The 14844-nt window shown below is 39.1% G+C and overlaps 1 protein-coding gene across 2 annotated transcripts in view; it reads right to left on the bottom strand.

Moving 5' to 3' along the window:
* Window positions 1–1940: 1940 nt before the first annotated feature.
* LSAMP (limbic system associated membrane protein) overlaps window positions 1941–14844 on the bottom strand; it is a 629633-nt gene continuing 616729 nt past the window's right edge. Inside the window, exons 8-9 of one of the 2 annotated variants that reach the window (XM_063075134.1) lie at window positions 8140–8172; window positions 1941–2038 (exon numbers count right to left, since the gene is read on the bottom strand). In XM_063075134.1, the coding sequence (XP_062931204.1) occupies window positions 1941–2038; window positions 8140–8172 (131 nt within the window). The remainder of the gene's footprint in view (window positions 2039–8139; window positions 8173–14844) is intronic. The other variant, XM_063075142.1, reaches the window with a different exon arrangement.

The following is a 14844-nucleotide window of genomic DNA, read 5'->3' as shown; positions in this document are numbered from 1 at the left end:
CCTCAAAAATAATCCTCTGTCTTTTTATAAACTGAATCACTTCCGATGCCTCCTATAGTCTAAGTGAGAGCAATGGTTGGTTTCCTGACAAAATTAGCTATCGAGTGCAGAGTGCCAGCTCTTTCTGTAAGAACTTTCCTAAAAATATCTTTTTAATGATGTGGTGATGCCAAGCTTTGTGGTACTCATGCAACTTCTGCCTAAATCTATTACAAGTCAACCAGCCCTTTTGGTTAAGGGACCAGCTCACGTACCAGTGTCAGTGTCAATGTCAAGATGACTCTTAGAGATGTAAATTTAAATAGAGCAGGGAGGTAAATATAATGCAATTCCTAGTAGCCTGGCCTAGGATAACAATGGACCACCATGAACAATGGTGCTGCAAACACCATCAGTGGAACAGAAGGGGGATGATGTAGGTAACCAAATAAAATATTAGCCTAGAACACCAGAAAACAAGGGTGAATTCTTGGTCAATGCTTTGTATTGGAGCTCTGACACTATTTCCAGAATATGGGTAGGGACCTGGGCATTTGTCTACTTTTCTTGCCTTGCCCACTCTTATATGCTATTTAAAATAGGAAACATCCTCTGCTCAGGAGAATCCATAGGGAAAATGTAGTGTTATTTGAAGATTAGGGAGGAGGCAAAACAGGGTGCTTAGGATCTCCGTGTGGCTCACTGTCCTTCCACTGGGAGTCAACATGCTGCTCACGCTTGCGGCAGAGCAGGGCCCAGCCTGTAAAAAGCGAGGAAATATACCAATCCCTCAGACTCATAAAACAAGAGTGAAATCTGAAACCTTCTCTCCCATGTCACTTCATCCAGGTCATTGACTCATTCTATGGTTTGGTCAACCCATTGGTAGTAGGCACTTTCATTTACAGTGATGTTCTGAGTGGCTCCTGACTGGGTTATGATGATGGGACTAGGAGGAATATGGGGCCCTGCCCTCAGAAGGGCTCAGCTTGATTTCAATACACACTGATGTCATGTGACAGCCAGGGATGTGAGGAGGGACTCTGCTCCTTGCCTGCTTCCCCACCATCTCCCCCGGCAACTTGTTACAGCCGCATCTCACAATTACAATGCAGGACAGTATCTACAGCACGATGAGTCTATGTACACATGGACCATTCCCTGGGCATGCTTTAGAGAGAGACACACACGCTCACACACATGTACACCCACGTGAGAGCGAGAGACGAGCACACGCGCACAGTGGAGTAAATTAAAATGGCACTTCCTAGCATTTGCGGCATGACTAGTGCTCTGGGGGCGCTGGGGGAGGTAGAGAGGCAGGGGAGCAGATAAAAAAGGAGTGTCTGGGATGGGTGTGGGGGGGATAGAACACGCTGGAGGGCGGGCGATGATCTTAAAAGTTGGAGAAACGTGGAGGCACGAAAGCCAGATAATGGCTCAACGCTGGATTCCACTGATAGTCTGAAATTGCTATGTCAGCTCAAATGAAAAACAGAAAAAAAAAAAAAGAAAAGAAAAGAAAATATAAACACCAAAGGCAAGACCTTAATTATTTCCCCCCACAGATGAAAAAGGATGAAGGAAGGAAGGAAGGATAAAGTGTATGTGTGTGTGTGTGTGGGGGGGGGTTAATATCCATCTGGTATTTCTTGTCTTATTTTTACAGCATCCGGATGTCCTTAGCATGATGTAGTCTTTATACAGCATACATTTGCTTAGTAGATGTACACATATCCTGGCAGAACTTTTTTCCACCCTGAATTACGCTCAATTTTTTATTGATGAACTTTAAAATTGTTTTAAATGTATTTTCTTCTCCATTTTCTTATTTCTCCCTTCATTTATAAACACACAAAGCTGTGAAATGAACGTTCTCCCCCCATCTCGCTCTCTTTCTCTCTGTATTCTGTGTAACGCATTTTTGTGTGTTTTTAAATTATTTTAAAATTTTCATTCTATTAACATTTGCTGAGAAGGCAGAGCAGAGATGCTGCCAGCAGCCACAGTGGTACGGCCAGACTGATGGATCCATTTATTCCTCTCACCGACCCAGGTCCTGCAGAGCAAAAGAGGAGAGAGAGAGAAAAGAGAATAGTTACATCTGTCCACTTTCTGTCATGGCTGACTGTTGACAGGGTCAGAGTAAGGCCTGACCAAGTACCAGTACTTCGGAGCCAGTGTGCTTGTGAGCAACCCAAGAAGGGCTCAAGACTTTTCCTAAATCCTTCTCCTTGAACTACAAGTATCTTAGAGGGTATTGGTTGAATCACTTCTAAATAGCAAATGCTCTTGCTGGAGCAGCCCCTAAGCTGCCTATCACCCATGCGTCTGATGATGCCACAGGCTCCTGTCCCCCAACTCCCCTTGCATGCTCTGCCTGCACTCTTTAAGACTCCAAGCATTGGTGAGGGTCCTTCAGCAGCCAGACACAGGCTCTTTCAGCCCAGTCAACACCGCATCGCCATCAGTAGCACAAGGAACCAATCCATGACTCCCTTGTCTCTGCTTCCCAGAGGAGAAGCAGTTATTTACTTATTAACAGGGAGGGGAATTGCTTTAATGTGACATTTATATCTGGGTAGCACCTTAGTAAGGTAGAAAATACATCAATACATTGTAGAGTCTTAAGAGGCAGCAGGGGATCATCTTGTCCAAATGCTTCATTTGTCACTTTAAAAATTAAAAGCGAAAGCAAAGACAACAACAACAAAAATAAGCAAACAAAACTAGAAAGGTTAAGAGGCAGGTCCAAACCTGGAGCAGAATTGAGATTTGAAACTGCCTAAAATTGAACTTGGAATGACAGTCTGTTTTCTGTTGTCCCCCCGGTTTCCCAACATGGACACAATTTGGGTGATGTGGGTGTGGGTCTGAGAGGGGAGTGTGATGGAGAGGAAGGTGGAGAAGGGGTTTGTGCTGGTGGAAAGAGGAGGAAGGGGCAGAAACTGTAGGTTCGACTGGAGAGCTTGTCTCCTGTGCTTGCTCCATTTTCTCCTTTTGTATGATTCTGTTCATGTTCCACCAAAGGAGACAAATGGTGCTTTTCACTACTGAGACTTTTGGATTGAAGGCTACATACTAGGCAATGATGTTCAGAACAGAAAATGGTGCGACTATAATTACGGGTCATTTTGAAGTTTTGAGGACACATATGCAGACTGATATGTATGTGCATGTGTGTGTAAAACTATGATGGTTTGCAAGTGCACTGGAAGCATCCTCTGGTATGTGAATTTTTCCAAAACTGTTTACAAACATACCAGATTGGAGGTAGGATAACAGGGAAAAATGCTGAATTCAAGAATGGTCTCCTAATCTATGTTTTATGTAAATAATAAAAGCAGCAACAGCAATAAAAGAATCCAACAAACAATTACATAGCACTTACTACAAGGTACTGTTATAAATGCTTTAGAAATATAAGCATACCCCATGCTATGAGGTGTGTACTGTACTGTAGTGAAGCCTATTTTACAGTGAAATAAGGGCAGCACAGAGAGGTTAAGTCCATAGTACAAGTTCACACAACTTGTGAGCAGAGGAGCTGGGGTTTCAGTTACACGGTGAAGGTGTGCAGATGAATATTTTGCAAACCTTCTGCAAATGAAACTTGGGTTTGATTAAAACGATAACCAGAACAAACAAAAACAACAAGGAGACATCCATTATCTCTGCAAAAATGATTTTCAGTAGAGTATTTCCTGGCTAGAATGCGTTCTTGAGAATATTTAAAATATTCCTTAATGTAAAAATATGAACATATACAAACTTTGAGCAGCATTGTTACTGTATATAATAAACTTTATCCTGTGCAAAGCAGAATGTATTATTATTTTTTTGAATAAAGAAATTAAATTTTCAATTAGTCTCTAATTTTCTGAATGGCTATAGGGTCACATTAATAAAAGACCCTTGAGCTACTTTCAGGTCCATACCTTTCATGAGGAATTGAGGTTCAATGATATCATACATATTGCGTAAAGCACCTGATTAGTAATAGTTGACCAGGCACTAAAGTCCAGGTGTCCCGAGTCTTAGCTCAATACCCTTCCTCATCCACTCTCTCCAGGTCCCCCACTGCCACCCTCTTTGGACTTTTCGGACCTTCAAACTCTCTTAATAGCAACTTCCCAGGGCTTCCAGCCTAGTGGCAATGTCATCTCCTATTGTTTTAGTTTCTCTATACACATTATATGGCATTAGATCCTTGGCACATTTGTTCGTATTAGTGAGGTTTTCAAAACAGAGAAAAACTACACAAAAATACAGGGTTAAGCAAAAATTATTTCTGTTTTTCCCCAGGGATAGTTTTCAGAAAGATTCCAATTCTGCTTACTTCCTCACTCTCATTTTTAGTGCTAGGGCAGGCTAGCTAATCTTTCAAACATGCTGGAACTAAGTGGTATCTGGAGAAGGCTAAGAAGACTGGTCTTATTTTATTTAAATGGTAGTAAATATTTGAGAAAGCAAAAATTCCATCATTGAAAAATATAATATATACATGTATAAACCTGGATAAAAGTGTTCACTTGTAATATTCTTGATAATGCATGTGTGTGTGTGTGTGTGTGTGTGAAGGCACTTCAAGAAGTTCATGAAAAGATTTGTATTATCTTTTAATTCTATTTTTCCATGAACTTCTAGAAATGCTGTTATGTATGTGAGTGTGTATATGCATATATATATATACATACACACAGATAGAAATGTATATATGTTTATAAATACTTATATTACACATGTGATATCACACATATTATTGGTGTTTTAGTACACATAATTCAGAATTAACTCTTGCTTTCCTATGCTATTCTATGTTGTAACAGGGAATAGCAGTACGGCTATGTTAATGATCTTTAATTTTATCCTTGTTATTATTATATATTTGAGATGCAGTTTGTGCATCTGTTAAAGATATCTTCATCTCTATCACTTATCATTTATTAAGTGCTCTCATATAGCTATTTAATGTGCTCATATGATTTGCTCTTTTCATAATTGGTTTTGAGAGTAAATAAACAGGCTTGAAAATATACAAGGGTAAAAAATGGGTGATAGTTGGGGAATCATCACAAGAGTGTATGCAATTATAAATATATATGACTGCATAGGACCCTACTTCAGTTAATGGCTATTTCAGAGGAAAATAATCAGCAAGATCATTAATTACGTTTTAGTTCATAGTTATGAAATTTTTGCTTATTTATGGAAATGCAAATGATAAATCTTATTTCGCATGCCAGATGGCCAGGCTCAGCTAGTACTTTCATATACTGACAGATATAATGAAAGAAGAGTATAAATTAGCCTTAAGAATAGATGGGCAGGGCCGAGCCCGTGGCGCACTCGGGAGAGTGCGGCGCGGGTTCGGATCCTATATAGGACTGGCTGGTGCACTCACTGGCTGAGTGCCGGTCACGAAAAAGAAAAAGAAAAAAAAAAAAAAAAAGAATAGATGGGCAAATAGAAGCATAATTGAAAAATTTGCTACAAGTTTTTCATATAACAGACAAAAATCATATCTTGGTATTTAACCACATTCTATATGTGTGTTATGTGTGTGCGTACACACTGATATGTGTGGTATCTGTTAAACATTCAGCAAATGGTAGTGGCATTATTATTATTATTATTATTATTATTATTATCATCATCATCATCATCATCAATATAGAAGTTTGGATTACAGAAAGGGATCAAATATCAACCTGAATCGAAGGCACTGGTTTGTGACTTGGGTCAAGCCTTTTAATTCAGAACCTAAGGGACAAATTCAGCTGCAGCAAGACTTTGAACCATGAGTCAACACACCAGGTCAAGGTTCTCAACCCCAGGGTAGGATAAATGAGACTTTGTATCAAGGTGAATGCTGGATTGCATTTTGCCATGACAATGCTTATAAAAGGGAATTTGTGATTAAGGGCAAGATTGATAAAACATCCTGAAATTGACGGATATGAGATCTACATTACTGATCTGATGCAGGACCCTGAGCCAATTGATTTGCCTTTCAGTAAAATCTCAAAGAAAGCACAAGGTGATTTCCAACACCTGTGCTGGAGAGCTTGAGCTTGGAGATACTTTGTGACTCAAATCTGGCCAACAGTTTTTCTGTTTCTTCTCCTGAGTACTTAGGGCCCTTTTCCTGAATTTGGTACTAGATTTATACAAAGTGGCCATTAATCATGCTCTCAGTGATCCTTTCAGTTACTAAGGAATCAGGGTTAATCATAGTTTTATTTCTGTACATAGTTCAGCCATATAAGTAGAAAGAAAGTCTAGAGGAGTTTAAGTTTAAATTCTTTTTAGAATTGTTAAGGGCTGATCTAGTGACTGAAAATAAAACAAAAACCTAAACAATTTGTAAAACGATTGTTAAACAAAGGAGAACGATAATCCGCAGAATCTATTAAATATCTCTCTTGGGTATTGTCTAGATGTGCAGACTACACTTTGGTGTCAGGGGAAGCCATGTTTAAAGGGAAGGCTGATAAGGTTGCCTTTGGCACCACCTGCTGTCCGTTTTCTGCCGGTACAGCACCTTCTGAGTAAATGAACTAAAGGGGATTAAAGCCTGTAATCTCTAGACTGGAGCAGATTAGAGGAGGGAAAATATTGTTTTCATTGAGTAACAGGTCTTAGAATTAAATCTAGGATCTTCCTACATAACTCTTTATGCGTTATCTCCACCCCTTACAAAGTGGGATTTTGGTAAGGTGGATATTCTCACAGTAAAGGTGGAATCTCACATCTTTTCTATCAAAACAGCATCAAGTATTTTGGCATGCGTATTTTTGAAATTTTAGGCCAATACTTAGAACTCTTTCTGGTCAAACTTGCAGTTTATCTTACGGTCTTTGAAATTAAAAAAAAAAAAAAATATATATATATATATATATATATATAAAAGACCTGCTAGCACTGGACATGAAAAAGGTGCTGGCCTTTTTGGGGGGACTAAGCAACAAAGTGTCCATAATCTTTGTGGCTCTCGGTCACTGGTCACTAAGTCCCACAGGAACAGGTTTTCACTATTGAAAATGATCTTGTTTTTTTCATCCTGTTTGAGACTCAGAGAGGAAGACATCCTTATATGAGACAATTATCAATCAAGTGGGTAACCACAAGGACTTAAGGAAGGTGGTGTCTGGCCATACAGATGTCTCCGTGACTCTGGATTGGGGATAATCACTGTTAGGGATTATGATCTATTGCACTTGTAAAGAGGACACCTCAGAAGTAGTACTTGTTGCGCCGAGCCCGTGGAGCACTCGGGAGAGTGCGGCACTAGCGACGCTCCTGCTGCGGGTTCGGATCCTATATAGGAATGGCCGGTGCACTCACTGGCTGAGTACCGGTCACGAAAAAGACAAAAAAAAAAAAAAAAAAAATAGAAGTAGTACTTGTTTGCATTTTAGGGTCCATTTTATGAAGCTTTGACCTGGTTGCGCCATCCTTGCAGAGAAAAGTATGTGGATTATGTGTCCTGTGGCTGATGGAGGTACTTGGGCAGCTGGAGGGCATACAATGGCAGTTCTTAGGAGAGCCCAGCAGCCCAGGTGTAATGCAGTAGTGAGATTTTACAAAGACCTGGAAGAATGATGAGGCAGGAGGAAATATTAACTGCTCAAGTGCTTCATTTTAAGATACGCTGCTCTATCTCCTTTAGCAATGCATTTATTTGAATATCCAAGGGATTGTAAAATAGGCTCTGTGTCTCTTCTGAGAGCCCTGTCACTGGGCAGTGAGCATTTCCAAAAATGAAGCTTTGCAAGAATTAACCATGAACACTTAAGAAAAGGAAAGTAGGGGGCAGGGGGCAGGACAGAAAATAACTTGCTCAGTTCAAGGGATTTAAAAATGGATAACTTTCAAAAGCAATACAAAGGTCACGGGTTGGATCGAGGACTTTTTGTAAGTGAGAAAGTTCACAATTTGGGAAAAATTGTGCCAAATATGTTAATTATTATCACAAATTATTGAACTGAAATATACTCAAGTATACAAGGGTACTTCAAAATGTTCATGGGTAAATAGAACTAAAATAATACAAATACTTGCATAGACTTTTTGAAGACCCCTCTTATAAGACCACAATATATTGCTGTGAAATCTTAACTTTAACAAATAGAAGGTAATCAGAAATAAGAATCATACCTTTTTGCTTGAAGTGCACGGTGGTGCCAATTTCTAAAAAAGAAACATTTAGCAAAACAAAAACAAATACAAAATTCTTTATTAATTGAGAATAAACATAAAGATAGCCTGGTACTCTCCACTGAAAGGAGAATGAGAGAAAAGGCAGAAAGAACATTTTAATAGGAAGAGATATTGGTAGAGATTGAAAAAAAGGCAAATAGAAAGAGACTGTTTTGTTGAAACAAATGTTGTGCAGTTGAAGGTGGTAAGAAATGATTTGCAGCTGCGAATACTTGATGCTTCGTGTTATGCGTGTGGACAAGTACGAGGCCTCTGGGTATAGAATGTGAAAGTGCACCTGACCACAACTCAGTGGAACCACAGAAAGTGTCTGGTTCCCAACCCCATCCTAGCATTTTGCCCCTGGTTCCCTTCACTCATACCAATTAGACTTCTTGCTTTCTTCCAGCAGGCCAAGTCCAGCGCAGCTTTAAAACCTTTGCACTTGCTGTTGCATCTGCTTGGAATGTTCTTTCCCCAGATCTTTCTATTGCTCACTCAGGCATGTCATTCAGATGTCTACTGAAACATCACCAACTCGGGAAGGACTGCCCCATCACCTTATCAAAAATAGTACCCTCTGTTACTTTTCTCTATTTCTTTACCCTGCTTTACTAATCTAAATAGCAATTATCTCTACCTGACATCATGTTACACATTTACTTATTTGCTTGTTTATAGTTTGTCTCCTCTGTTACAATGCATGCTCTATGAGGGCACCAACAGTGTATGTCTTGTCAACCACTGTATTCCTAGTGTTTAGATTAGAGGTTGGAATGTAGTAGATGATCAATAAATATTTGTTAAATGTATATATCAATCTCTGGGTTAGAAGAGCCTATATAGGTCACACACTTAGATTTCCTTTTAAGTATCCTTATCAATTAAACCATAATACTCTCAGATCTTTAGAAGCAAATATGTAAAATTTCCATAGGATACCACCTTGAATCTCAGGACCAACTTAATGGTTGGTCAGAGATAGGAGGCCAATCTGGCTGTGGGATGCAAATTTTCTTCTCTGTGACCATCAGCACATAGACCTGCCTTCCTGAGTAACATGTTTTCACTAAAGAAATAAAATGACTAAACTCTTCAGCCAGAGACAGCCTTTTGAATTGGTCATCTGGCCACCTTACAGTCCTGCTTCCTTGTGACTTTCACAATGAAGACCAAAATAATCCTTAGCATGGCGTCCATGGCTCTCCATAGCCCCCTCACCTCCTCCAAGCCTCATCAATGTCTATCATCTCTGCATTCCGGCTCCACAAGCCTTCCTTATTCTTCATGGTACCAGTTTTTCTCTGCCACAGTGCCAATGGTCTGATGATATCTCTACTAGAAATCCCACTCATCCTTTAGATTTTGGTTGTCACTTCCACAGGGGTCTGTCTTCCTTGGTCTCCTTGATAAAATTGAGTCCCTTTGTTATAAGCTCTGCTGTCCTTCACAGCACTCATCTCAGTTTAATTTCAAATGGATTCATCTGATGCTGTGATTAATGCTTGTCTTCCCCACTGGACTTCGAGTTCCATGGAGGCAGGGGCCGTGTCTGTTATTGTGTACTGTGGTAGCCCAGCCAGTGCACGACAGGCTCTCTGAATACACAGTGGGCCTAAACAGAAGATCTAGAATCACTGAAATATGAGACAAACATATGCCAAACATCCTCCTAACCTAAAACAACAGGGAATCTGAGTAACTAAATTCTTCATTCTCTGATTTAGCATAAAGGGGGCTGATCTTTGAAATCAGGTCTGCAAAGTTTCTGAAATTCAGTACAACCTATTAATCCCCTCCCTCACAGATTTTTCATCTGTCCTTCCAAGACACTACTTCTTAGTGTCTGAAGTCTAAAAGGGTTTAGCTACAATTAGCATTGTCAAAACTAGTGCCAGCCAGGCTGTTCCTAAGAGCTAGCTGTTCTGCATATTAAGGACAGTTTCCCTAAACTGGTCAGATATGGGAGCCCAGCCTGTCTGTTCTCTTGTCCTTAAAGTCCATTACTGGCAGATATTTCCAAGTAGGCAATGCAACACACTGGCAGTTCATACAGAAGGATGAGTAAGAACTGTCTCCTAGCAGAAGCCAGGGGCTGGTGCCACATTCACCCTGAAAGTGAAGCCACGTTCTGTCAATACATAAAACACCAGTCTCTAGCTGTTAACGGCCTTCAATAAATGTCGTATCAGTCGACTACTGATGTTTCAGTTGTATATTAAAAACACTGCTGCTTGTTTTCTTTCATAATACCTGCTTTGACACCTTTTCTTTGAAATCAACATATTGTCTTAAAAACTGTTGAAAAGGCACTGTAGAGAATGTGTTCAGAGAGATCACACAGACAGCCAGCAGCAGAGCTGAAAATGAGATTCAGGGCTCCCAGTTCTCTAGCCAGAACCCAGTCCATTATTCCACAGTTCCCCTGTGGTATTTTTTATAAAAGCAAGACTTTGATAACTCTTGGGACATTACTGTGACATTTAATTGATCCAGTACTAGCTGGAAAGGCTCTGCTCTGGTGCAAAGTGCAACTTTCCTTCTTTCTTGGGTCAAATCTCTTGGCTTACCGTTCTTTAGAATTTATAAGGACACCTCAAGGATACTCTTTACCCAAAGGGGCCTAAATCCTTGATGAAACCATCTTCAGGTAAAGAACAGTAGGTTTCCCCTGTTCCATGTCTGGTCTGAAGGCTTCATGGAAACAATTCTAAGTGGTTGTTCAGGAATGTGGGTAGGCAGGAAGACCAAGGATTCTGCTTAAGCTAGAAAATCTTTCTTAACCTCTCCTTGCCTCAGTTTCATCATCTGTAAAATAAGTTTAATTAAAATGCCCCTTATAAATTGTTCTATGGATTAAATAAATTAATCAACATACTTGTACTTACAGTGGTGCCACACACAGTAAATTCTCAATATATGAGTTGTTGTCAGTTTGGTGGTGAAATCTTTTCTAGAGAGGATTATTAGTGCAATTTTGGTGGAGAGAGAAAAAAATATCTTATTATGTAAACCATGGCAGTACAGGTCCAAAGAATAAAATATTAAAAAATTAAATAAATCTATTTCAGTGATATGATGAAAAAAACACTGGGAGATTTTAGCACCAAAATGTGATAGAAAAGCAGTTTGAGTAGGCAGCATTTTGGTCAGGAGAAAACTAGCAATGTGTCTGCATTAGCCAGCCACGGACATAGGCCTGGCTAAGGGTCTTTATGTTCTAAATAGGTCTCTTAGGGAACAGACACTCCCCTACTAAGTAAAGAGAGTTGATTAAAAGAAGAATGTTAAAACATGCCCAAATATTTTACTCTCTGAAGAAAATATCAGAAAAAATTTGGAAAAAAGTATATATTTGCTTGACATAGCTTTACAAAGCAAACTAAGTTATCAATTCAACGCTTCCCTATTTCTACAATAAATCAATTTCTTTGTGAAATACTAAATATCTGAAAACTTGGAATTTCATTCGCCTTTACGAAAATTGAAGGGGGTGCTTATTTTGTACTATTATTTCCAACTCATCTTCTGTAGGACAGAACATTGTCTTTTGAGGAGCAGAACCCTGAATTTTTTGGTCTCACTCTTTGAAAACTCGGTTTTGTGCTGCCATCTTGTGGTAATGCTAAGACATGTTCCTATGTGCTGTCTAAAGGAATTACCTTTGTCCACAAGGTGGCAATAGTGGGAGGAATAAAAAATTTTTTCCAGTGTTAGAGCAGGTGTGAAATGTTACTTCTTGAAGGAAGAGTCTTCTCTATTATCAAGACAAGAAAAACTATTTTTTGGTTCTCAACAGCTGAAAATCATTCTTCATTTTCTAGTGAAAGGCAGTTTCATATTCTTGAATACAATTGTATTGATGGGGATATTATTCTTATAGGGATTCCCTGGACACACTTGTTAGAACATATGTGGAATTTATGATTTTTATGCTTTTCGGGAAGACTTCTCCCCACATATTGATCTTTCTTCAGCAAACACACTTAGCAAGTAAGCATAGCAGTGAAGGCCCAAAGCATAATATAAAAAGATAAATCTACTGCAGCAATACAACGGACAAAACATTGGGAGATTCTAGTATAGAGAACATTCTAGACCTTCTCGGAAAGCATCATTGTCATATGCTTACATTTTACTTCCTGATGAGGTTATACAAAGAGGCTATGGGGAAAGAGTTTAATACTAGGAAAGGCAACTGCTTAGACAAGATTATTTATGCTAATCTGTCTTTGACTTTTGACTTTCAGATCCTTTATACCCAGCCGTGGTAGATAAACCTGTACCATCACAAACAGTTGATTTGAACTCTCTCATGGCATAAACAATATGTTTCCCTTGTTCACTACCGAATCCTCAGCTTGCTATTTTTCTGGCACAGTGTTAAGTGTCAAACAGATTTTATGAACAAATGTCTGACTGCATAAATAAATGAATGAAGAAATGAGTAGATAAATCAATTATACATCAGAAGCTAATCTAGCCAAGATTCTAGGCAGGGGAGATTCTATGCTCTTTTGGAACCACATGCCTTAACCGAAGGGCAAGATCATTGTTGGGAATTCACAGTCATCTAAAGAGCCATATGGGGCCAGAAGGTCCTTCCCTCAGTCTCCAAATCCTGGTAGGTAGAAAATTTTCAGGAGAGCTAAGCTTCATCTAAAAATCCTTGCAACTAATGAACATTCCAACCTTAAAATATAAAAACCCAAGCTTTTTTGTTCAAAGGCCAGAAGATTTGTTCTTTCTCTTACCTCTCATCTCTCATTCTTTCTCTCTCTTGATCTCTTTTTCCCTCCCTCCCCATCTCTCCCTTCCCCTCTTTAAAAATTAAAGTGTTGCAAAGTTGAAAGATGCTTCATCGGAAATACTAGAGCTTGTAGTTTGGGAATTCCCTCATTGCCTTAGGAAACTTTCATGTCATTGTGTACAATGATATGTACACAATAGAAAATTTTGGCATTTTTGTTTTCTTTGAGTTTTATCTGGGAAAGGAGATGAGGGCATAACAAATCCATAAGGAGAAAGCTTGATTTTAGTGCTTCAGCTTTTACCCTTGAAAACTTGCCTCTACTCCTCTGCTTAGAAGCACTCACTCCCATTCACATGTAGGATATGGAGAGTTTGAGGTTTATATTGTTTGCACAGTTGTAATTCCAGCTGTTTTACTTGAACATAAGTGTTTCATTTTTTAACCTGCCACGGCCATGTGAACAAGAAAACCTTCTCGCTTTGCGTGTGACACACCTCCTTCTGTAAGGCCAGTCCTCTGATGGGCTGGCTGCAGGTTTTGAAAATGATGTTAGTTTAGAGGACATAAAATGCACCTTTTTTTTTTTTTTTTTTTTTCTGGGTCAGAGTTAGTAAAATTGAGTGTTTACAGGAGGGGGAGAGTCCAAATTCAGTAGGGATTTTATCCGCTAGTTGCCTGGAAATCATGAGAGAAGGACAGGGTTAAAATCATTAGGGAATTTAATTTAAAAAAGGAAGGAAAATATTTGACCTCCCTCACTGATGAGGAAGACCTGAAGCATAACAACACTTGTAAGGTTCCTCCATGGAAATCTCTGGGTTTTGTCCTCTGACTTAATTATTTATTTATTTGGCCAAGGTTTTAAAAAAATAAAACCTTTATTACTGTAGTGGCTTAAAAGGGAGACATTTAATTTATTTCTCACAAGGTTCTCAGCTACACTCAGAGGCTTTAGAGATTAGCAGCTTCTATACACAGGAATTATTATTTTTTTCTTTTGCCATAGACAAAGATATGCCTCGTGATTCCTATTTGGATTGTTAGAGCTTTTGATTTTCTCCCATGTATGATGTTCATGTTGTATAAGCCCTAAAGCCTGATATTTCTAGAATAATGTTCTGTGAGAATCACAGTAATAATTCTGGGTCTAGTTAAGGGGAAGAAAAAGTCAAAATAGAGAAATGGATCTGCACCTTGACCTTAAGGTTATTCCTGTTTTCTTAGTCCATAGGTGGACTGTTGTCCACCAACTAAGAGAATGATACATCAGACTGGCTGAGAAAACTAAGGGATCTTAGCAGGTCATCAATAATTAAGAAAGAAAGTTGGCCTCTCTTAGCTAGATTTGAGCCAAAAAGAAACCCTACACTTCACTTTCAAATACTTCTAAGGGCTTTTTCCTCTTATAGTTGACTATGCCCAGCAATGGGCTTCAGATGGTTGATACCACTTACAAGTGAATAATGACCTAGGCATGAATAGTTTTACCAGAATATTGCAACCCTTGTTGAATGAGTGAGTAAACCTGGACTGAAATTAATGCTGGCATAATTTGTTGTTATCAAATCTAAATGTGATATTTGAACCTCACTCTTTAGTCTCATCAATTGGATGACCAAACCTCTATAGCCCAAATGTTCTATAATGAACAGAATGAGACAAAAATATTTTAAAATAAAAGTCATTGCATTAAAAAAAAGACAAATCTATAAAAGGGAAAATATTAATACTCCAATTTAGAGAGAGAATGTAGGAGCTCCCACATCTGAAATGGGGACTTTTACTGGGAATCCTGCAGGTGACGTGAGGGAAGCATCTCTATCAGTCAAGTCTGGTTTGAGTTGGGATCTGAAAGCTCTTTGAGTGTTTTTATCACTGTGGACAGAGCACAGGCCTGGGCAGGAGGGCGG

This window comes from Cynocephalus volans, chromosome 1 (assembly GCF_027409185.1).
Source record: "Cynocephalus volans isolate mCynVol1 chromosome 1, mCynVol1.pri, whole genome shotgun sequence".
Lineage (NCBI taxonomy): Eukaryota > Metazoa > Chordata > Mammalia > Dermoptera > Cynocephalidae > Cynocephalus > Cynocephalus volans.
This window is presented reverse-complemented; position numbering and strand designations above follow the sequence as displayed.